Raw genomic sequence first — 25661 nt, 5'->3', positions numbered from 1 at the left:
GTGGGAGTTGTCATTTAGGTGACATGAGCTCATGAGAGCAAACATGACGCAAGTCACAAGATAAGATAACTAATTATGATTATGATACCTTTGGACCAACTTAAAAAAAAAAAAAAAAAAAAAAATATATATATATATATATATATATATATATATAGTTTTGTTTTAATTTGTTTTCCCTTTTCAAATGGGCAAATACATGTGCATATATTTGACTCTAGAGCAAGACATCAGCAACTTAGTTTACATCATTGCACCATAGGCCGCACCTACTGCCGCTCAGTCGCTTACAGGTTGACACCTGTGTTATCTGCATTTTGACCAACAGGTTAAACCGGAATGCAACATTGTCCTTTATACCAGTGGTTCTCAAACTTTTTAGACCAAGTACCACCTCAGAAAATATTTGTCTCTACAAGTACCAGCATAATGACCAACATTAAAATACAGTACTAGTAGGCATAACTATTTAGTTACAGCTCTGCATAGTTGTCAGCCACTTTAACATTGTAAATACACAGAAACTGCACAGTGCTTACAAACAGGTACAAACTTTAATACAAACTGTACTGTACTTAAATGTAAAAAAAAAAAAAAAAAAAGTTTTACCACTACAGGGAGCCTGATTATACCACACTTACAGAACCACTGCTTTAGACCAACAAACAAATCTTTAAATTCACTCACATGATTGTTTCTCTTTTTTCATTGTGTAAAGTAAATGGCACAGACGTATAGTGATGGTTTGAATGACCACTTCCCTGAACAGGATCATTTTGTGTCTGAATTGTTCCAGCAGTATATTAACTGACTACATTTGCTGGCCTTTGTCTCCATATTCACTCAGCCATATTAACTAGTGCCAGTATTAACACCTAAAAAAAAAATATATTTACACTCTAGTACAAATTATAATTTGAAATCTCTTATGCATCAAATGGCAAAAATGTGAATAGACTTAACATGCTCAAGAACAATTTTCTTTGTAATTTCAGAGTTTATTAGTAATGCAAGTGTTGATAAAAGCATGCATGTTAAAAACAACAAAAAAACGTTTATGGTACATTCATGCTTCGCCAGTCATCTAAAGATCCTCATAGTGATAGAGTATAATTATACATGTACACCAATGACCTGGAAATATAAAAATCAGATTTGAAGTAATGGATCCTGAAATAGAGCACAAGCGTCAATCACTTCAGCAGCCACTGTAGTCAAGTTTTTCTCAACACGGGGACTTCAGTAGACTTCAGCTGACTCAAGAGGATCTTAAATTATTTAAAAATAACTAAAAATCCAGATATTTCCAGATGTTTTTTGGGGAAAGAAGCCAATGTTTTGCATTCTAGTTTTGCATTGCATTTACATAAATAACTACTTCTGACTGGTCCATCTCTGATGATTGTACCAGTGTAGTTTACAATCAGCGATTTAAATAAATAAATAAAATCTTTAAATTAAAAATAATATTTTTCTTTGATATTGACAGCTGTGATTTAGGGATATACTACATGTTTAGAGTTGTATTTGTTGGACCAGTTTTGAAGTTTTATTACATTTTTGTTCCTGAAATCCACCCTTGTGCTGGCATCAGAATAATCCTTTTTTTATCCAATCCGATGGCCAAAATCCAGTCAGATCACTTTTGAACAACTGGCCCCTGGAAATCCATTGGTCAGAAAGAGCGGGAAAACTGAAGAAACCAATCATTTAGTGTCTTATTTTAATCTGTTCACACAGTTTCTTGCAATAAAAGCATTTTTGTCTTTCCAGCGAAAACATACTAGCCTTCACATATTGTTGTGGACAACGATGGGCTTTGGAGACGAAAGGTTTGAGATACTGCTGTAGATCACTCGTCTTTCATTTTGCTAAAAGTTATTAGAGCATCAGATGTCCTAACCTCAGCCCCAACCTCCTCCTCCATTTCCATCTTCCTCTCCATCCTCGTCATCCTCCTCCTCCTCCACACTCACCCCGTCCTTCTTCTTTTTCTTTTTCTTCTTCTTCTTGTCCTCCACCTTGTATTTGATACGTCGGATGGGGTCGGTCATGCTGCGCATTTTGCCCTCGTCGAACTCCTCATTCATCATGAAGTTCCTGTCGATAAGCTCCGCCCCTTCCTGCCAGTTGCGGTAGCAGTCTGGCCCCAGCTTACAGATTTCCTCCACGGCGTCGGGTGTGAGAACAGAGCAGTCCGGACGCAAAACCACAACCCTCGGCAGATCCTGCACCTCGAACATCACGCTCAGCTCCCTGTGAACGACATAAAAATGTCACGGAGCTCCTTCACTCAATATACTGTTTCTGATAGTTGCACACACTGGTTCAAAAACACACTTGATTACTGATTCTCAACCTTTTTGTCCCAAACCCAGCTAACAAATAATGTTCTCAGAAGTTTCTCCCAAGGTTATGAGCGAACTCTTTCAGTAATGTTACAATTTGGTTCCAAGTTATCTGGTCTCTAATAATGTTCTCAAAACATTATAATTTATACTTGTTTTTTTCTACAACATATCTAATGCCTTTGAAATGCTGTTACTTGTTTCAAAACATTCGAAGAGTTCAAAAGTAACATTGGTAACATTCAGTAACATTAGTTACTTTCAGTAACGTTCAAAAGTAGCATTCTCATACTGGTTGCAAAATGATAAAATGAAACGTTCCCTCAACGTTTGCATAACCAAGAAAAAAAATTAAAACGTTAAAAAACAACCTAAAAATGGTTTAAATATTTTATTAAGTAGATGTTATGTTAATGTTTGAATTAAAGCTTAAACAAAACAAATTAAAAATATTTTAATTCAATTTTTGTTTAGCACTTAAAATGACTGAAAATAAAATAAATCAAAATTGAAATAAAACGTTCAAAGGTAACATTAGTAACATTCAGTAAAGTTAGTTACATTCAGTAACATTCAAAAGTAACATTCTCATAATGATTGCAAAATGATAAAATGAAATGTTCCCTCAACATTTGCATTAACGAAAAAAAAACCTAAAAACAGTTTAAATATTTTATTAACAAGTATTATGTTATTTTAATGTTTAAAATAAAAAATATCTTAGTAATTTTAGTTTAGCACTTAAAATTACTGGAGATAAAATAAATTGAAATTAAAATAAAAAAGCTAAATATTAATACTAAAAAAGAAAAATGAAGTAAATATACGAAAGCAAGTAATTACTAAAAATTTAACTAAGATTAAAATGAAAACAAATATATTTTATATATTAACAAAAACTATAATAGTATTTTTAAAAAATATATTAAAATATTACACAATCTTGGTTAGTACTTACAGTTATTTGAATTACTACAGTAAGTATAATACATAATATTTACATGCAGAAAAGAACTGTAAAAAAAGTTTTTTAGAGTATTTTAAAGCATCTTTTGTCTTATTTTAAGCACTTTTAAGTCATCTTGAAGAGCCCGTTAAACTTTGCTGAACAACTGTACTAGAAATTGTCGAACAAACGTTTTACATACTGTCTGTAGGGGTCTTCGTAGGCCAGGAACAGGCAGCGTTTGGGCAGCTCCTTCAGGAACTTCTCCTGCTGCTCCTCGGACGAGTCCAGCGAGATGTACAGCAGGACCAGCTGAGCTGATCGCTCCACATAGAACTCATCCGTGAGCTTCTTGAAGAAATCTTTGAGCGTCGGTGCAAATTCCTGGCACTTCTCGCACTCGCCGGAGCCGAAGAATAGCATGAGGATGCGGTTCTGGAGCCGCAGAATGATCTCGCGCTCCGTGTCCAGCTCGTCTTTGTCTTTATTGTTCTTCACCAGAACCTTCCCCAGGAACAGGTCCACCATGACAGCTTCTGAAGAGAGAACGTGCTGATCAGTGCTTGATAATATTCTTACAAGTGCATGAAGTTGCAGGGAAGGACAAAATGTTTAATAAAATGGCAAACAAACTCCAAAAACTAACTGGAGAAACAATCTTGGATCCAAACAATGTTTAAGATGTTGGTCAGAGATGACCTGCTCAATATAAACACTTATAGAGTTTGATATTTACAAGAAGGACTGAACCTTAATTAAAAGAGATCTGAAAACATGTAAGACTGATACTAATAGACTTAAAAAGATCAGATTAAATTTTATGGTCATTTTAATGCAGAACTAGACTAACACATTTTATTTTACTGTAAATGTAAAAGTACATTTTACCAACCTAAACAGGTTTTAAAGAAATTATGCTATTGGACTTACTGATTTAAACAAGATGACATCCCTAACATTCTGGCAATGTTCTCCCAAAGTTATGAACAAATATTCTTTCAGCAACAGTAATAGAACATTTTTGCAATGTTCAACATAAGCACAAATGCATCTACACATTCATGTAATATTTTTTCCAAAACAGTTGGATGTTCATCTAATATTTTTAAGTGGTACCATTAGTTTCAGAATGCTCAGAGAACATTTAAAAGTAACATTTCCATAGAATGTGCAAAGTGATAAATGGAATGTTCCCTTAAAGTTCAAATAATCAAGAAAACAAATATTTTTAAACATTTTAGATCGTTACAAAGTAACCTTCCAATCATGTTTGCAAAATGATAAATGTTCCCCTAAATCTTTCGAACATTCAGAAGTCATGATTTCGCTTGATGGGAACATTAGCAAAACATTTTATAACATATTTTAGTTGAGATTTAGATGAGGATGAGCATGAAGTCTCGTTTGAAATGGTTAACCTGGATGAGACTGACAAATAGCCTATTCAGGCGAATACAGCAAATTCAAGCATACGTAGAAGATCATAGAAGAACACAAAAGTCTAGAAAAGAATTATCCAGTGCAGAAACAATGCTGTGCATGTGTCCACCCTCATTTATAACCGCCCAAAAGCTAATTTATGAAATTATTCTCAGACCTTCAGTGACGGCGTCTCGCTGTCCTCAGAATCGCTGCTGATCGGAACCGAACCGATCATGAGTTCGGATCAACGCGGCTTCAGGTTCGATAGATTCACCACGGGTCCCGCTCTCGGAGATTACAGAGTTAAAACAACACCAGACAGTCTCACATCATTCTGGCAGTGTTTATTTACTCTCCAGTCTGAAAGATTTGAGGACACGGCGAACAGACCACCTAATCTACACCAACCCACCGTCATAATCCTATTGAGAGACAGAAAGAGAGGGTGAGTGAAAGTGAGAGACGGGGAGGGAGAGAGATTAGTAGCATCAGAGACTTCCACAGATGTTAATCTGACAGATATTAATATTACTTAAGATAATTATCATAAGCAAAGCATGCAAATGCATACCTGAGATTCAAGTACTGTTTTTTTGTTTTTGTATAATCACGAGAAATGAGTCGTTTTGTTCTCTGGAAGGATTATGACCATGTTTGTCAGAGATCCCGTAAGCCCTCTTGGCTGAAAATACACCAAGGCCTTAATCCAATAGAGAGAGAGACAGTGTGTGTGTGTGTGTGAGAGAGAGTGAGAGAGAGAGAGAAAGAGAGAGAGAGAGAGAGAAATAGTCAGAGGGAAGGAGAACAGGACTGTCTCCGTTCACCTGTGCGAGGAAAAAAGTGGTCTGGAAGAGAAATCTGCGCAGACTAAGTACCATTTACAAGCCAACACAGCTCTGTCGCTGGATTTTAATGTGAGAGACATTTTAAAAACATCTTAATAATGGATTTGTTTATTACAACACACAGCTTTTGGCTTCTCAAGATGTTAACCAATGGACTGGAGTGTTGTGGATTACTTGTCAATTACTGTGATGTTTTTATCAGCTGTTTGGTCTCTCATTCTGACAGCACCCATTCGCTGCATTAATATATCACAGCAGACTCCTCTTAAAATCAGACTGGGTCTACGGCATCAGAATTTATGAAACATTCTTTATTCTTTGGTATAAAAAGGCACATTCAGGATGAAACAAATGATTGATACATTTAACAACAAACAAACAAAATTGAATTCACTTAACTCATTTTACTAAATTTTATAACATCCATTTCTTGAGTTAGCGCATTAAGCATCATGTAAACATTAGTTTGCCACACAAGCATTCCTTTGCTAGCTTTGAAATGGATTTGTTTTAATTGGCTTCTATTCTTCCATACAAATCTCTTAAGGCAACTGAAGAAATAGAGAAAATAAAAACAAAAGGTAAAACACTTCTGTGCGGTTCACATAACGGGTAACGGATCCGTTGGCTCTGACATCGAGCACTACAAACAAGCTGAACAAGCAATAAATTAGTCATCTGCAAGCAGACTATGAGATAAAAACATGCCAATCTCATTCTGACCTTAACAAACAGCCTTACTTACAAAGTTAAAGTCAACACTCAAAGTGAAATAATAAAGGAATAAAATGTTAAAAATCACAAAGCGCAACGGATCGGCCAGGACTCCTGACAAGCGTTAAACTAGACCCATCAGATCAGGTTAAAACTATCAAAAACCAAACCATCTATGGAGGTTGTTAAAATGAACACGTCAGTAATGTCAAATCATCTCGATTGTCCTTGAGATTTTCATTCAAACACATAAGATCAAGATATTGCATATAACTAGGATCATATTTACTGTTCCCGCATCCAGTCAAGCATTTCAGGAAAACCAGAGATGATCATCTCATCTAAAGTATGTGGTAAAGTGAATTTGATCGCTGATGGCTCTGTGAACTGTGCTCTCAGTTCTGACCCGCAAAACATCCTCCTCAGCCCTGGACGATGTGATTGTAAAGGTTTCTCGGGAGCGTTTTCGGCTCCTAGAGCTCGTCGCGGGCCGTGCTGTCCAGCGGCGACTGCAGCACGTCTGAGTTTTGCGCCTCGCTGCTCAGCTCCTCTTGCTCGCTGCTCTTGCGCGATCGCGCCCGGTCCCAGTCGGTGTGGACCGTCTCGTTGTCCCAGACGGTGGAGGTCTCGGTGTCGCTGATGTAGCCCGGGTCGCCCGTGTAGTGCGTGGGGTAAACCAGCAGCGGTTCGGCCGAAAACGCACGCAGATCCCGCCGCTCGAAGTGAGACATGTAGTCCTCACTGCACAGACAGAGACGAAAACGACTTCAGTTATGATGGTGTATGAGATCTTTAGGTTTATTATGTGATTTTATTATATTCTGTGTTGTTTGATGGGTCATATGAGACTTTTTTTGCTTATTTGCACAACAACACAGAATAAAATTTTTGTATCTGATTAAAAGGATACAACAGTGGATTAAATGAATGAACAAACAATATATGGAACTATAGATAGAAACAAATGAATAATAATACGGTTATATGAGGAGAAAAATCTCTCACACAGGGTGTTTGTTGTACATGACGGGCAAAAACTCGTCCACGGGCAGCATCTTTTTGAGCGGTTCAGCCCGCAGCAGCTTCTGAGCGCCGCGTAGCGAGATCGCGTATCCCAACGTCCAGTACGAATAATCTGCCTCCACCAGGTTGTGGATTCTGGGCACAGATTTCTCCGGTCGGTCCACCTGCATCCGCTTCCGGCCGATATAACTGAGAGACAGAGACAAACAGCTCATGTTTTTAACTTGTTCTAGATGTCCAGCAGAGGGCCTGTACACATACATTCACTTACATCAAGTCCCAGTCCAGCCGCTGAGATGCGATCTCATCCATCAGATTCTGCAAACGACGCTTAAAGAAAACCTCAAAGCGCAGATCGTCCTCAATCACCAGAGACGTCTTCAGCCCCCGATCCACAATCTAACACACACACAGAACCATCATGCACTGCAACCACACTGAGTAAAGACATTTCCATAATTTAAGATACCATAAAAATTACCGTTTTATAATACATTAAAAAAAAAACACTAAACCCACTGAATGTATGTGTGTGTGTGTGTATTTTTATTATTTTTTTTTAATTATTAAAAAAAATAAACATATTTTGAGAATATCCAAAATATATTTGGAGATAAATATATTTTAAATATTTTCTAAAAAAAAAAAAAAAAAAAAAAAAAAAAAAAAAGCACTGCACTCTTGTTTTCACCTCAGTCCAGATGTTGTAGTGCGACAGGAAGCAGCCCAACTCTCCCTTAGTGAGCGGCCGGCCGTGATACGGGTCGCTGTATCCGGGCAGCATCTCAATCCCCAGCGCCTCGATCTGACTGACATTGAGTGCCCTGAAACATAAACACGCACTCATGTCAGACGGTCTGTGTGCGAGCAGAACAGACAGGTGAGAGACTGGATTATGGGAGGCTCATGTTTGTGTGTGAACACGATCCGTTTGTTTGTGTTTGAGACATACTTGCCATCTACAGCTGCGATGATTTTGCACGCGATCTCTTGCTCGTACAGAGTCCTCAGCATGCGCTCCCTGCGGTCCGAACGCCTCAGCAGGTTTATCATAAACACCTCAACATACATACCATACAAATGATGAATATCTACAATCATAATATACAACTTCATGAAGTAATTTAAAAGTAAATATTTAATATATAAGTCTGATGAATATATATATATATATATATATGTATCCCTGGACCACAGAGCCAGTCATAATTTTTCAAAACTGAGATTTATAGATCATCTAAAAGCTGAATAAATAAGCTTTCGATTGATGTATGGTTTGTTAGAATGAGGACAATATTTGATCAAGATACAACTATTAAGAAAATCTGGAATCAAAAGTCAAGTTGAAGTAGTCCAAATGAAGTTCTTAGCTATGCATTTTACTTATTAAAAATTAAGTTGATATATTTGCGGTAGGAAACGTACAAAATATCTTTATGAAACATGATCTTCACTTAATATCCTAATGATTTTTGGCATAAAAGAAATATCAATAATTTTAACCCATACAATGTATTACAAATATACCCGTGCTACTTAAGACTGGTTTTGTGGTCCTGGGTTACACATAATATAGAAGATTGATGAACATATATAATAATGATATATTTCACTATTTTAAATATAATAAATGTAATATACAAATAACATGATTTTCAATCAATGTTTTCTGTATTAGAGTACAGTATACTATGATACAAAAAGATACAACACAATAATATACAATTTAATACTACACTGTTTTATGCTATAACAATATAAAATAAAATATATAAATATAAATACAAAATACAATTAAGAAATACACATTTTATATAAAAGAATTACAATTCTATTGACAAATAAAACCAAATAAAAAATAAATAAAATAAAATATTTAAATATAGTCAAATCAAACATTATTCAGACACCAAATATCATTTTAAATATTTTTACTAGTGGTTACAGGACTATATTTCATTTATGTAAGTAAGGATAGCAAAAAAAAAAAAAAAAAAAAAAAAAAAAAAGATTACAAATCAAAAATTATTTAAACACTTTGACCTGACCATGTTTTGCTTAAGTGTTTTTTTTTTCTTTAATTGCTAATGTGACCTTTTTACACCACAGACTGAACAAAACATTAAGCATTGCTAGGTAATCGTTCAACAAAGTATCGATAGTTTTGTAAATATTGTCATACTGACAGTTGTCTAAATTTTTGGTTGATTGTAATCCATCACATAATGTTCTATCAAAGTTATCTGACATTATCAAGATCAATTTGTTCTGACACAGTTTAACTCTGAGTTCTTGTCATTCTTTATTACCATTTTCCAAACTATAGCAAATAAACTGTAATAATGTGAAAAAGATGTCTGAATAAATTTTTGTTTGACTGTAATATTACGCTATTTTATATTATACTATTTCATAAAATAATACAATATAAAAAGTATAATATTAAATATACTATAATATAAAACACAAAGTAAAATAGTTTGGTAGTAATATAACATCCTCACCTCATCAAAGCCCATTTTATCCGGCTGTTTAGGAGGAAGAGAGAGATACACAGACGGCTCTGATGGAGGATTGCGCACTGGAGACAAAACACACAGAATGATCAAGTACATGTCGTTACGCTCTTTCAGCTGAAAAGCAAGAGCATGTAAAGTCATGTTGGCTTGTCATGCGACTCACCCATAACTTCCATCAGCGAGTGCAGAAAGCTGTCCGCCTCGTCCTGCAAGGTATTATGGGAGCGCAGGGGCACAGGGAAATACCCATAAGTCTCTCTGTTGCAGATGTACATCTGAACCTCTGTGGAAAACAACAGTAAAATTTAAGCAAAAGCAGTGCACATGATAAGCTGATATAATCTGCGCGGTCAGAGACACACCTGCCATCCGTGCGGAGAAGGCGAAGATGATGATGTCATCGTAGGCCCAGCTGTAGTCGGGATGAGGCGGGTAGAAGGCGAGCTCACGGGACGCCTCCTTCCTCAGGTCCAGCAGGAAGGTGGAGTGAACCATGGGAACGGCGAAGCAGCCCTTACGCTCCTGTCTGCGGATGGGCATGTAGGCCGGCGTCCGCTTATAATAACCCTGCAAACACACACTCACTTGTTAAGCAGGACTGCGACCAAAAATGTCCGGTGACCACCTTTTTTTCTGACTGAAGGCCTGTTTACACCAAGGTCGTTAACTAGAACTATAGCAATAGGAGTTTAAAAATTGTTCTAAGTTTAACTGTAACTATAATGATAACGGCACAGATGAATGATGTTGTTGGAATCCTTTACAGATTTTTTTTTTTTAGCTGATAAACAATAAAAATAATGATAACCAATCAGAATCCATCTGGATTTAAAGAGTTTGAGAATTTAAAGTGACAGACAACAAAACTGCAGCGCACAATTAAAATAAACATCTTAAAAGAAAAGTCCACTGATATGGTGCCCCGAGTTTGAACTTTAAAAATGCAGTTTAAATGCAGCTTCAAACGATCACAAATGAGATTGTAAACAATCCCAGCCGAGAAAGAAGGGTCTTATCTAGTGAAACGATCAATTATTTTCATAAAAATAATACAATATCTGAACTTTTTAATGTCAAACGCTCATCTTCAAAATCTTCCTACATAGCTGTTTTACCTTTTTTGTTAAGGGTGTTTGATCTTCTTTGCATGTTCACTTTACAAAGACTTAGTCAGTACTTCTGCAGCAATGTAGGATGATTTTGAAATGATTTTTGAAGACATCAACATACCCTAACTGTCTTGAGCCAGAATACACAGAGTTCAGGAGAGAGAAAGACAAGACGAGCATTTGAGATTAAAAAGTATTTCAATTGTATTTTTTTTAATGACAATAACCAATTGTTTCACTAGATAAGACCCTTCTTCCTCAGCTGGGATCATTTACAACCACATTTGTGATCGTTTGAAGCCGCATTTAAACTGCATTTTGGAAGTTCAAAATCGGGGCACCATATCACTCCATTATATGGAGAAAAATGCTGAAAAGTTTAACTCAAAAAATATAATTTCTTTACGACTGAAGAAAGAAAGAAAGACATAAACATCTTTGATGACAAGGTGACAAAATTGTTGTTCTGGAAGTGGACTTCTCCTTTAATCGTCTTAAGACAAGTTGACACAGATAATATTAAACAATCCCTCCGATTATATCAACATGCAATACTGTTGACAAAAAAAAGGTGAAACTAAAATATTTATAAGTTAATTATAAAAATTCAAACAACAACAACAAATTCTCTTTTCCAACATTTCTCTAGATTTTTGTCAACAAATGCAACTAATTGCATCCAAAATAAAAGTTTGTGTTTACATAATATATGTATATACTGTGTATTAGTGATGGGCGCATTCGAAGCACTGCTTCGTGAAGTTACAAAACTTTTGTGAGTGTGTATCGAACTGCCAAAGTTACCTGATTTCAGTAAATGAGGCTTGATTATGTCATAACTGTTTCAAAACGTTTGAAATTTCAATGGTTTGCCACTGGGGGGGAAAAATCTCTGTGAACCCGTGAATCATGTGAGACCATTGAGATCGCCCCCCAGCGTCTACAAGCTCTGCAATTAATATATTAATGTATTCTTCTTTAAAGAAAAAAAAATAAAAATAAAAAATTAAAAGCTGTTTTTATGCATGTTTTAGCCTGAGATTTTGTCGCATTTACACACTTTTGGCCAGTTAGCGTGTGGTGATTTGAACATCTCATTTTAAAATGACAAATTTTCTGCCCTTCGTTTTACTTAATATTCCCAATCTGGCAACCATTCACACAAACACTCTCTGAAAACACCAGAAAACATGTATGTTGGAGTTTAACGATCTTCAATCCAATATTCTGCTCAGATGAAAGTGTAATACTGCGTTCCTTCACATGGCCGTTTATGCTGTGCAAAATTTATAACAAACTGTATTAAACCCAAACATTTGTTGCTTACATAAAAGTGCAAGAATTCAGATGAAATGCAAAAACACATTTCTCTAATGACAACTACTGTAATTTTGTGCAAAACAGCCATAACTATCAGTTTAACCATTATGCAGCATGACTAAAATACAACCATTTTCATTTGAATAAAATGCCTTGATTTTTAGTCATTGAAACCTGACTTAAAAAATATGGTTGAGTAAAAACTACGGGCACACGTGGACACACCTGAGACGTCATGCCGCACCAGAAGTTTGAATACGCCGCTCTGGATTCCAGCATCGGTGCCGCGATCGTCTTGTTCTCCCGCATCAGCTTCCATAAAACATCCCGGTTAGTCAGCAGGTTATCACAGTCCACCATCTGCAATTAGAGACGCAAGGCTGTCAGTTTGTCTTTTTTTTCTTTCATTTATCATTTCAGAGCGTCTCCCCATAACTTAATTTTAGATCTGCAATTTATTTATTTATTTATTTTTTAATAATTAACTGTTTCACAAAAATGGCAACTTTTAACAGCAGTTTTCCCAGTGGAAAAAAGGTCAGTTTAATTTTTAAAAAGAGTACTTATTATGGAAACTTTTTAAAAATATTTTAATGTAATATTTTAGACATTCTAATGCAGGTTATTTTACAGTTTTAAATGAAACTGTATTAGTTTAAATTGATATTAGTTAGTTTAGAGAGGACTTTAGAGTGTACTTCAGCACATATTCATATGCAATTTCACAATTTCCTCTCTTGTCTATAAAATATAATTAAAGCACTGCTGAATTTATTTTTGAAAATGGATTTTGGCTCCTGAATCAGAAACACACTTTATAAAAGACTTTGCAGAGTTAATGTTTTTAGTAGATGCATTATGAGAAAACATTATTTCAGTCGTTCTGCTTCTTTGTGATCATTTGTGACATTTACTAGGTATTTCTGAGTCAAATTAAATCTACACAAGTTCTTTTTAGTGCAGTTTGAATCAAGAAATGACTTAAAAAAAATGTTTTAATTCATGTCAGTTACTGAAGATCAAACTCAATGTGGTTTTCCAGTAAAGATGTTTAAGTTTTATACATGCCAGTGGTTTTGACTCCTCACCAGCGGCTCGGCAGACAGTGTGTTTAATCCTATAATGGTACAGAGTACTTTGACTAAAACACATGCAAACCAGTTAAACTAGTGTGGAGCCGAATGCTGGACAGCAGATTGAAGAACGGAGCTGATCACAGAGCAGCAGAAACAAACACACAGAAATAACCGGCATACTAAACATCACTGCTAACTATAGACGACCGAGCGCTCCGCTGAGCGACGGGACGCGGTCTGTGACCCTCTACAGACTGGAGGTGAAGTGTAATTACAGTGTGATGGACGTGGGTCAGTTTAGGTCACACTACACACTACTGTCATATTATCTGCTCTGACAGTCAACATTAAAGCCGTGGATAATGGTAGTTGACTTTAGTCAGGGGTAAAGGGAATTATCTCAGACATAAACTGAACTTTGAAAGGATTTTCAGATGACGTACCATAAAGTAGTCGGCCCACATCTCACGCGCCGTGTCGAGGGCCGCCTGACGGAGCTTCATCACATGCTCATATCGCAGGTTGGTCCAGTGCTTCGACCCACTCTCGTCTTCATAGACGCTGAAAAACACACAGAAAAAGAAATTCATGAGCCACAAAACCTTCAGACACACATCAAAGGCAAAGTTCACATCTTTACTGCACTGGACTGATTTGTTGTCCTATCAGTTATTTCAAATATACATTAAAATGCAATTGATACATAAAATGACTTAACACTAGAATTAGCATGTTTTTAATTTCTGTATTTAATATATATATATATATATATATATATATATATATATATATATATATTATATATATTATAATTTTATGGCAAAGCAACGTTAATTCAGGTCATAAAATACCATATAGAAAAATATTTTTTTGTTGAAATGTTAACTGAATAACATAAAATATAAAATTTCTAACTATTTCAGATAGTTTCTACATTTCTTACTTTCATTTAGTTTACCTTGAAGCAATAAAATAACTAAAACTGAAATAAAAATAATTTTTAAAAATATTAAAATTTATTACAAAATAAATTAATTAAAAATTTGAAAACAACAAAAACGACTGCAAATGACAAAAATACCAAATTACAACAAATCTACAAAACTTTAAAATGACAAAAACTTTAACATGAAAAGAGAAAAATCATTTCATAAAATCTAATTCAAAATATCAACAAAAAAATCTCACACTAAAAAAAAAAAAAAAAAACTAAAAGAAATGTATTGAAATAAGTATTAAAAAATAAAATCAGTTACATTTTTAATGTTTAATGAAAATGTGTTTATTTTTAAACAAATTTGGATTTATTTAACAAAATATGTAAGAAGAGTAAAAGCAGACATGGAGTAAAAATGTGTGCAAATGTTTCTGTGAGTTCAGTTTTGGGTTCAGATGTAGTTTAAGGTCAATCTCACCTGGGCTCCTCCTGAGGTCTCCACTCCACATAATGATAGAAGTTCTGTACGTTTGTCAGCCATTCGCGCAGGATCGCGGTGGTGTTGTCTGAATTATGATCTGTGGCCACCCTGAGGATACAGAGATCATATGAAAACAGTTCAGCATCTGAAAAAGACATGTAAAAGATGGCCACTTCTCCATGTCAGAATAGAAAGCAAATGACTATAATTAGAGCTTTTTAATTTTCCTTCCTTTCCTGAATGTTGAGTTTGCTCTCATGTGCAGCACTGTAAAAAAATCACCCCATATTTAACTGCAATACATGACCTTTGGAAAACCAAGCTTGTCTTTAGCGTTTGGCTGCAGAACGAACACATGAGAACAAGAGACCTTCACAGACAGAAAGACAGCTGGTACATACTACAGTACTCTTTTCAAAATGTTTTACTTAAGAAAATGAGTCAGATTCACTCACACAGTTGCCAGTGTTGGAAAAAAAGCTATTTTAAAAGTAATGCATTACAGTATTGCATTACAAAAAGTAACTGTGTTACTTTTATAGAAAGCAATCCATTATGTTACTTTTGCATTACTTTTTGTCACCTGGGCTGGGCTTGAAAAAGTAACTCAAACTAGTAAGTAATTACTAGTTACTTGAAATAGTAATCTTTTAATGCATTGCCCCCAACAAAACACCTGTGTTCAGGTGAGTTCAGCAGATGATTGTGAGGAAATCAAGGCAATTTATCACTGAGATCATACAGGCCCTCTGCTGGAGATCAGGGTTTTGCTGTGAACAGATGGTTTCCAGGTGCACAATCTCATATCAAACACACACACATATGCACAGAAGCTTATAAATGTTCCTCAGGCGAATTCCATTCCTGTTTTTTTCCAGTCACTTGATCAGATCTGACGCTCCCGTCCATCTCCATCAGGATTGTGTTTGAAGATCTACAGGTTTGAATGCTTGCCAACACTAAATTGTGAAGACAAAAATTACTAGTACCCTACTAGCGTTCATGACTAGGTTTAGAGATCTGAAGAAACACTAGAATGCTTCAGAAACAAATGATTGAGTTCAAACTAATTACATGCAGAACATATATTTTCTTTAAATTTTCAAAAATAACTATATTATATCATATATAAAAATATGGTATATGTTTAAAAAACAATTTAATACTTTTGTTTGCCAAGTATGCATTAAATTGATCAAAAGTGACAGTGAAGACATTTATAATGTTACAAAAGATTTCTGTTTCTGTTCTTTACAACTTTCTATCCATCAAAGAATACAGAAATAAATGCATCACAGTTTCCACTAATAATAATAACTTTCATTAATGTGACAGCTGCTGAAAACTCGTCAGAATAATATAATATAATATAACATTATATATAAATTGTAATAGTATTGTAATAATACTTCACAGTTTTAGTGCTTTTACTTTATCAAATACATGCTTAGTGAGCATGTATCAAAATATTCTTACCGACCCCTAAACTTCGAACGTCAGTGTATTATAATTCCATATTACTATACATTATATATAATTATGGTGATAGGTGGTGATTTAACATCTGTGGGTGTAAAAATCACATCTGTAATGTGGCTGTCTGATTCATAGAGAGTCATCAAAAGAAAGCGCACATTCGATAATTAAAGCCATTAAGACACACGAGGGAAAAAAGTCGCCAAACCACACACCAAACCTCTGCGCTCGCATTAAGAGAATCACACGGCCACGGTGACGCCCATTCAACAAACGTTCAGTGTAACGGGATAAATAAATGCTTGAGCAGATGACAAACCCATTGAAGATGTTGAACAGGAGCTGTCGGCCAAGATGTTTGCCTGTTCAAAGACTTTTTTCGAATACAGCTCAGTATGTTAAAGCGCTAGCGAGCGCTTTATCCACCCAAAGGGCTTCTGGAGTCTTGGACCGCATGTGGTTTAGTTCTGGTCTCTTTGTGGCAGCGACACAAACCCTGGCGGTTCGGTTTCAGTTGTTAACTACGTGCTGAGAGGGATGCTTCAGTTCTGGATGCCGCTGCGACTCTGAATGAATGAAACGAGGATGATACGATGTCAAAAATGTTTTACATGCCGCTTCTACTTGCCAATCCTGATGCTATTTTAAATCCGCTCAACAATTAAACATTCACATTAAAGGAAGAGCTCCCCCATAATTTCATTCATTTCTTGTCATGCTTGTTTAAGGCCTGTTCACACCAAGAATGATAACTATCAACTGAGCTGTTTAAAGTCTCTTTAAAGTGTATTCTGCTTGGCTGTTGTTGTTTTTAATCAGAACAAAGTTCTCTTACATTGGATAATATGAAAATACTCGAAGAGAACTTGGCTCTGAATTGAGAAAACAAATAAGCACCATAAAAATGATGTGCTAAAGCTGATAAGATTACTAATTACTCTCTCTAAAAAGTATTGCATCACTTCTGATTACTTTCTAGATTCTACATTAAAATCAACCAATTGAACACGAATACACATGTAACACAAGACATAAAACTGCTCCTTTAATTATTTTACATTTTATTTAAAGGGAGAATACTATTTTAAAAACATACATTTGAAGAGTTCAGATGCAAAACCAGCTAAAAGCCACCTTGATCAAAAATGAGATAATGATACTGAGTGAAAGCTTTCAACACATATTATATGTCCATTAAATACTTCTACATAAACTCACTAAATCCCAGACTCAGCCCAATCAGAAGTGCTGGCACTTACATAGAAACCTATTCATAGGAGCCTGATAAAAATTCTTATTTAAAAAATAAAAATAAAAATTGTCAGATGGATTTAGAGGCTTTTGCATCTGAACTCTTCATTTTAACATTAGAATTAAATGTTGACGTTAAATCCATTGTTATTTATATATAATTATTCTAGTATTTAATGCAACTACATCAGAAGTAATTAAATTACAGAAAAATCAGGAGTAATCCTGATTACTTTTTTAAGGGAATGTAATTCAATTACTGCAAGCAATTGCTTAGTATTGCATCATACCCAACACTGAATGGGACAATTCTTTTAAATAAGTAGGTGAAAATTTTCATTTTTGGGTGAAATATGTGAAACATTACCATATTATGATTTGACAGTCCATAAATGCATTGTTTTCACTTCAAACACATTGTCACAAAACAAACCAAACTTCCTTTACTATCTTTCACTTGATCTGATATTTTGTTATCAAATGCATTTTTCACGTTTTTCATAAGTATGAGAGTTTATGTCATAGTTTATGGGACCATCTTTCATTGTTTTTTTTTTTTTCTTAAGCATTTGCTGAGGGGAAGTTCACTGTAAATACTATAAACATTAAAGTATTTGATGAATTTAAAGAAATCAAGCTCTAAATTAATAGAAATGTTAGGGCTGTTTGAAGTTATTCCACCGTGTCGTCTCCCATGTTACATCTTTGAGCCAGGTATAACAGAAATCAATGTAGTATAGTGTATAATTCGTTTATTAAAGATGTCTTCCCTAGTTTTATAACATGCACACTTTGAGGCCATAAAGTCTCTCAGAAGGTGTTTCATATATTTAATCTCGCTGGCGCCGCAGGGCACGTTTTCAGCTCACTGATTCTCATTCATGCAGGAAACTCATTCAGGTGTTGTTTTCTCACAAATTCCATCAGTGCAACGCGCATTCATGAACGCGGCTACAAAGACACGTCGGCTGATCAGATCGGCACGAATGGGGGAAAAAGGGGGCAGAGCTGATCGAGGGCCATGAAGGGGGTGTCTGTCTGCCCTGGACACGTCTAAACTCGCTTATTTCCCCTCCACGCACACAGGCCTCAGCAGGAACAGAGTCAAAACTATCCTGCTCTCATATCCAAATAGGGATAAATCATACATCACGTCTCGAAAGACTCACGTAAACACAGCTGGTGTTAGTTTAGTTCACTCAACATACAAACGCGTCTCTGTTGTTTACTTTCGCTCGCTTCATTTGTAGCAAGCCTGCAGTCACACTGTTACAATTTCACGCGCAACGCATCAGGACGCGCAATTGCGCAGAACACCATTTATGATAAATTACGCCAAATCGGTCAATCCGCCGGAACTCACCATACAGCCATGCGGTCTTTGGGGTAGTTGAGGCGGTCGATGGCACCGAGGACGTGCGGCAGAGAGTGCGCCGAGTTGCGGCACACCAGAGCGACCAGCACCCGCGGCGCGAGCAGCGCGGACTCCGGGCTCCAGCGCTCCTCCGGGAAATAACTGCGCACCGGACCGGTCCATAGCAGCAGGAAAAAGAAACACAGCAGATGCATGACCTGAGAACGAGAAAATGTGAGGAAAAAGAGGAAGATCGGGCAGAAAAGCGGAACAGCGAGACTGATCGCGAAGCGCTGACGCGAACAGTGACCATCGGCGATTTATTGCCAACCGAGCTACACTAGGTGGTCCAGGGAGGAGATTTAAAGGGAAAGGCTTCTTACTAAAAAGAGAAAGATTGTGTTAGAAAAAACGTCAGAAAAATGCAGCACTCTCAATCGTCTGGTACATGACAGAGAGACTATGATGTACGGCAATTAAACTGTACATACTGTAATTAAACTCTACAAACGGGCGTGTGTTCGCCTATTTCGCGGCCCCTTTAAAAAAAAGGCTGCACTCGGTTGGAATCTGCCAGAAAGTTTGTGGGCGTTGCTAACATACACTTACATACGGGACAAATATACGGACAGTACTGAATCTCATGAGCAGACCAGAATAGTATATAAACTGGAATGGTGGAAAAAAAAATAATAAATAAACGTGCTTTCTGAAACACAGTGAAACGCAAAGCACATCACACACTTCACATTTTTGAAGCGCTCATCTGCTGGTCACGGTCATGTAAATGCAATGTAAATCAGCCACTACATTTTATTAATATTTAAGGGCAATGTATAAAATGATACGGGAATGACTAATAATATAATAGGCATAATAAAAATGATAACCCTACCTTGTTGATATTTTATTTTTACTGTTATTTTATTTTTTTCTTGTTGTAAATTGTTCAAAATTATGTGTGTGCATGTTTATAAAGAATGTTACTAATTCGTTGCCAGTATGTGCAATGCAACATTTTTTAATGCTTTTGCAGATTTGAATCTTAGATCATCAGCGCCCCCTGTTGTTCGGGTATTTTAACGTTTTTAGTGATTCTTTCCGAGCTTCTTTTTCTTCCAATGAAAGTTCGACATGTCATTTTCTCATACAGGGAGGCTGTACCAAAATTAGGAAGTGTTTTGTTCGCTCCGTCCATTTTCATGCCTACAGAATTGTTTTGAGTGAAAACTCAGTTTTTTTTTCTCTTTAAATGGCGCTTGAGGCTGACCTGTCGTGTCCTGTGTGCACTGAAGTCTTCAGTCATCCGGTGTTATTGAGCTGTGGTCACAGTTTTTGCCGTCAGTGCATTAATGCTCACTGGACCTCCAGCATCTCCAGAAACTGTCCCGTCTGTCGACAGATATCACCGCAGGAACCGGTGTCCAATCTGAGCCTGAGAAACACATGCGAGTCTTACCTGAGAGAACAAAACACGAATAAAGAAAGGGATGGGGAACATGTTTGTCAGATCCACGGAGAGCTGATTGAGCTGTTCTGTCAAACAGATGAACAGACGATATGTGCAACGTGTAAGAAACAACGGCACAAACGGCATAAAACACAACAGCTACAACTGGCTGTACGACAACGCAAGGTTAGAAGGCGTGTGTTATCAGTATATATCTTTTGGATATACATTGTCCCTCGGTTTCACAGACAAGGCTTAAGCCTAGTCCCAGAGTAAAATGTAAATCCAAGCTGTTTCAGCTCAAAGAAACTTGCACTGACTGATCTTAAAATATGTCAGTGCCTTTGTTTTCCTTCAAGATGGACACCAGTAATGTTTGTAACATTTATAATGTTTAAACATTTATAAAAAGTTACTTAAATGTCCTAATTGAACTATGGCCTAATCCAGACTTAGTCTAAGCCCTGTCTGTGAAACCAGGCCTGTGTGTTTAAAATATTTTAAGCAGCTTAAATCTCTCAAATCCAGCCAACAAAATAAATTATTGTTAAAAGACTACAAATTTCAAACATATGTTAAATCTATGAATAAGGTCAAATTAAATAAGTCCATATATTAATTATGTGTATGGTTATCTCTAAAGGGGAAGCTGAAAGCAGCTGTTCGTCCAGCTGAGAAGATGTTGTCATTACAGAATGGCACAGCACAAGATGGCAAGGTTTGTTACTACAATCAGGTAACAATAATAGGCATTCCATAGATGTCTTATTTAGATAATACAGGACCAATACAGGACTAAATCTGTTACAACAGGCAGACATGCTCAAGAGTTTTGTTTTAAATTCGTGACGGTATTACATATTTCAAGTGGATAGAAAACAGCAGGAAGCCTGAAGACACTGTTATCAGGATACACACAAACACACATACCATGAACTGATAGGAAACAGAGATGGGGATAATCAAAACCATGAAAACTAATGGAAATGGAACATACAGTAAACACATGAAATTAAACTAGGAACAAATGTAATGTTAATACAAACTAGTCTATGAACAATTTCAAAATAATAGTTTAAAAACACAGAGTAACACCATTGTGGTTCATTTCTAATTAGTTAGAATGTACTTACAACTGACCTGGTAGCAGTAACACTTTTTGCTTTTACCTTCATGGCATATTAAATGAGAGCCTGATCTTATTTTTTTTTTTAAAAAGTATGCCATTTGATGTCACATTTGAAAGATAACACAACCTCTGTATCCTCCCAGACTCAAGCTAAGGAGACAGAGAGAAAAATTCATGATGAGTTTGAGAAACTCCATCAGTTCCTCAAAAAGGAGGAGGATAGGAGGATATCAGCTCTAAATGAAGAAGAGAAAGAAAGGAGAGAGAAGATGAAAAGGAAAACGCGCTCGCTCTCAGACAGACTGCGGGAGGTGGAGGAGCGAATGAAGGACGATGACGTCATCTTCCTTCAGGTTGGGACGAAAGCAACTTCACGTACTCGCACGTTTTGTTATTTTATGACAATCACTAATCTGGCTGTCTCAATGTGCATTCCCACAGAATTATGACAGCATCATGAACAGGTATTGTTTGTTTTCTAAAAGAAAATATTCATGAGTTTATCTATGTATAAATTTGGTATTCTGAGGTGTGTGTGTGTGTGTGTGTGTATGTGTTCAGTGCAAAATACATACTTTCAGATCCAGAACTGAGTTCAGAAGCTCTCGATGTTCCCAAACATCTGGGTAACTTGAAGTACCAAGTGTGGGAGAAGATGAAGGACATTTGCCTTTACTGTGAGTGCTAGATGTTGCATTAAATTTAGAGCTGAACCTCTTCTTGTTGTTGTAGTCTATATTATGTTCACACTAGTGTTTTAGGATCCTAATCAAAGTAAGAATGATATTATTATTATTATTATTATTATTGTTAATAATCATAATAATATAAGGATTTATAGCAGTTTTATCTATAAAATGAAGACTGGAATACGTTAAGTGTTGTAAATGTACTGGAAACAAAATCTAACGTTTTTTTACACAACGAATTACAATATTAATATATGTACGTCTTCATTTCTTCACTCACTTCGAAATGCTTAGCATTTATTATATCAAATCAAAAGCTTTACTTTTGGAAGAATACTAAACCCTCTCCACATGTGAACGTGTAAGTAAAGTGAATCTAGCACATGCGAGTGTGTGTGTTTGCTTGTAGAAGAGGTGTGTCTGTAGCTGCTTCTTGAAGGATGTGATGAACTCAGCATTTCGGGTGGAGGTTGGCAGCTCATTTCACTGGAGAGGAACAGAGAGGTTGAAGGGTATGGAGTGTAATTTTTTTTTTTTTTTTGTTTTTTTTCTTCTGTTCTTCACAGACCCTGTGATCCTGAACCCAAACACAGCTTCAACAGACATCTCAGTGTCAGATGATCTGACTTCTGTGACCTCATGCCTCCGTTGGCAAGACGAGCCCAACCCTTTTCCTCTGCACAGCAACCGTATAGTGTTGGGGAGTGTGGGGTATGGTATCGGCACTCACACGTGGGAAATTGAGGTGGGAAACAGTCGCCACTGGAGCCTTGGAGTGTGTTTTGGATTGGAGGGAAAACCTATTACAGAGCCTTTGACCCCTGCAAACGGCTTCTGGGGTCTCAGACGCGACGGAGACTCGTACGAAACCATGACCACTGGGATATCAAGATTAAATACTAATGTAAATCCAGAGGTAGTGAGAGTAAAGCTTGAGGATTATGCTGATGACACATTGGAGAAGAAACGCTGGAGGAAGGTGAGATTTTTTGATGCCAGGAGTGATTCTCTCATTGCAGGATTTTCTGAAGTGCCTTTGGAAAAGAAACTCTTTCCTTTTGTGATCCCAGAACATCAGACCGTCCCTTTGCGTGTTGTTCCAGCGAACATAATTCTGACTGTTGAACAAAAACTATCATTCAGGGAGAGACATGATGTCTTGATCAGAGTCTGTATTGGTTTTGTCATGGTTATATTCATAATTCTGGCATGGAAGAATGACAGTCAACACAAATGAAAAGGAAATGGCTGTTCACATACTGTCATGGTCTGTTATACTGGTTCAGTCTGCTGAAACAGACTTCTGAAAATCACACCAACAAAACCAGAAGGATTACATGTGAATATAATGGAGCTCACATGCTTCATGTAACTGTTACAGGGCATAGTTTCTACGTCACACGTCAAGCGGTCATTATGTTCTCATAACTGTTATCATTAGCATATTTTTACGTTTAGTAATAACTCTATTCAACATAGCAATTCCTCGATTTTTAAAATTAGAATTAACATTTGTTACATTTGTAAAAATTGCCCATGCAGTATGTTTAAATATCTACAGTAATAAATATTTAATTCCACAAATTCTTATGAAATTTAGTAGATTATAGATTTGGGGAAAGAAACGCAATAGAATCAATCAAAGATTAGCTTTTTTTTGTTGTTTTTATTTTTGATGATACTTGCTTATTTTCACTTCTATTGTAAAACACTTCTATTCTATAAATATACATTTCAAAGCATCGTCCACTACTCACTTCTTATTTGAAAGACAGCAGTTTATCATTACAGTACACTGATTTAGAATGATCTATGCATTGATTCTTTATTCTTTATCACAATATCTCAGCACTTCCTGTTGCTCCGCAGCAGCACAGACGACCTAACAGACTTAATGCTGAAAACTGGTGTTGTATATGATTTTGACTAATGTTTGTAAATATCCTTTTTGCCTTGTTGTTTTGTGTTTTTGATGACTTACTTTTTGATGCACGATTGCAATTTTCTTGGCTGATTCCAATTTTTTTTTTTTTTTTTTTTTTTTTTGCAAGTGTTACCTGCCGTTACGGATTTTCTAACTATAATTGACAGCATGTGCAAACGAAAATCTATATTTTTTAATGCAAAAAATATATATATTTCCATAAAATACATTAATAAATATTATAATTCTCCCAATTAAAAGTTACTCAAAAAAAAAAAAAAAAAAAAAAAGAAAAAGAAACGTCTCAGCGACAAAAGTTCTGCGCCACTAGAGGGAGTACTATTCTTTCAAATGAGTGGAGGTCAAGGAAAGCAAGACCTTTAACAGGTAACTAGAAGCGAAAGTAAACGAAAGACGTCATTTTGGTTATTTCAACGGTTGCATATTTTGTTAAGTTCTATTAAGTTCTAAACTTATTTTTAATGTAACCATGTAATCATATGCTATTTGAGAATTTTGCTTTTTTGTATCAGCTCATGGAGAAATTAGAGCTCACTGTCACTATTTTGGATGGAGGCGACTCCCTAGCATTTGGTTTACTGGTATATATTGTAATATAGCTATAACAAAGTATATGAAAGTAATATGGCAATATCAAAGTGTAAGAAAATGTCATTAAATGAGATGTAATATAATTATGTTGTGTCCAATGAGTACTTGAATGTACCTTCTTCTTAAAAAAGAAGAAAAAAAAAAAAAAACTTGAACAGCAGCAACCCGATGTTTGAAATTAAGCATGTCAAATTAAAAAGTGTAAATGAAATCACATAAATGCTCAACAGGAACATAGTATAGCTGCTAGTCTTTTGACAGCACAACTGTTGCTCTACTGGGCTGAACTGCAGGTGTGCTGTATTGAGTTTAATGTGTATTGAACTGAACTTTAGCTGTAATACCCTGATGTGCCTACAGTGAACAATAAGTAAATAACAAGTACACTGCACTGATCTTCAGCTGTTCTGCAGTTATACAGCAGATTACAAGTGCACTTATGGTGTATTTTATTAAATGGATACTTTTAAAATTTAAATTCTGTCATCATTTACTCACCCTCAGAATATCATCTAGCATCTTTTTCTTTGTTTGTTTTTGTTTTTTTTTTTTCTTTTTCTTTCTTTCTTTCTTTTTTTTTTTTTTTTTTTTTGAACAAAGGGAGTAGGATGACACTGCCTCCAAAATGAGTCTTGATAATGAGGGCACGGCCTCCAACATGAGTTCTTCATCTGCTGGATCCAGCTGTGTGTCTATAAAAAGTGATTAGTCCAGGAATGATCCCCCTGACTTGAATAAATAAACCGTGACCTCTGACCCCAGGTAAAATGCTAGGTGTTTTTTTTCCATCTTACAGATGTTCAGAAGTGACTTACAGTGGACCGTAGAAGCTTGAGGTGAGTGAATGTTGTTTCATCACACAATCACAGAGGCACAAAATTCTGTTTCTCAGGCACAGTCACTGTTCCTCACTTTTGAAATGATCTTCCCAAATGATCTTGAAATGAAGTCTTGGGTTTTCAAGAAAAATCTGTTGACTTTTCTGCAAGCACTTGACTGAATCATGTGTGCTCGCCTATTTTGCGGCCCCTTTAAG

General features: G+C 36.0%; 3 protein-coding genes across 3 annotated transcripts; 1 reads left to right on the top strand and 2 right to left on the bottom strand.

Moving 5' to 3' along the window:
• Positions 1-1009: 1009 nt before the first annotated feature.
• On the bottom strand, positions 1010-5429 carry nxnl1 (nucleoredoxin like 1). Its single transcript, XM_051115180.1, has 3 exons — positions 4892-5429; positions 3497-3830; positions 1010-2256 (listed from the first exon to the last, which is right to left on the bottom strand). Exons 2-3 carry the CDS (start codon positions 3820-3822, stop codon positions 1905-1907), a joined length of 678 nt encoding a protein of 225 aa, XP_050971137.1. The 5' UTR covers positions 3823-3830; positions 4892-5429; the 3' UTR covers positions 1010-1904.
• Positions 5430-5589: 160 nt separating this feature from the next.
• Positions 5590-19340, bottom strand: colgalt1b (collagen beta(1-O)galactosyltransferase 1b). Its single transcript, XM_051134628.1, has 12 exons — positions 18831-19340; positions 14738-14848; positions 13766-13883; positions 12472-12606; positions 10180-10384; positions 9981-10100; positions 9803-9879; positions 8251-8357; positions 7990-8122; positions 7570-7697; positions 7281-7487; positions 5590-7016 (listed from the first exon to the last, which is right to left on the bottom strand). Exons 1-12 carry the CDS (start codon positions 19034-19036, stop codon positions 6749-6751), a joined length of 1815 nt encoding a protein of 604 aa, XP_050990585.1. The 5' UTR covers positions 19037-19340; the 3' UTR covers positions 5590-6748.
• A 650-nt stretch (positions 19341-19990) lies between these two features.
• On the top strand, positions 19991-24314 carry LOC127180647 (E3 ubiquitin-protein ligase TRIM35-like). The gene is made up of 6 exons (XM_051134862.1): positions 19991-20457; positions 20915-20989; positions 21544-21753; positions 21842-21864; positions 21962-22077; positions 22656-24314. Exons 1-6 carry the CDS (start codon positions 20074-20076, stop codon positions 23324-23326), a joined length of 1479 nt encoding a protein of 492 aa, XP_050990819.1. The 5' UTR covers positions 19991-20073; the 3' UTR covers positions 23327-24314.
• The last annotated feature ends 1347 nt before the right edge of the window (positions 24315-25661 follow it).

This window comes from Labeo rohita, chromosome 1 (genome assembly GCF_022985175.1).
Source record: "Labeo rohita strain BAU-BD-2019 chromosome 1, IGBB_LRoh.1.0, whole genome shotgun sequence".
Classification (NCBI taxonomy): Eukaryota; Metazoa; Chordata; class Actinopteri; order Cypriniformes; family Cyprinidae; genus Labeo; species Labeo rohita.
Note: the sequence above shows the minus strand (reverse complement) of the source record. Positions and strands in the feature narration are given on the sequence as shown.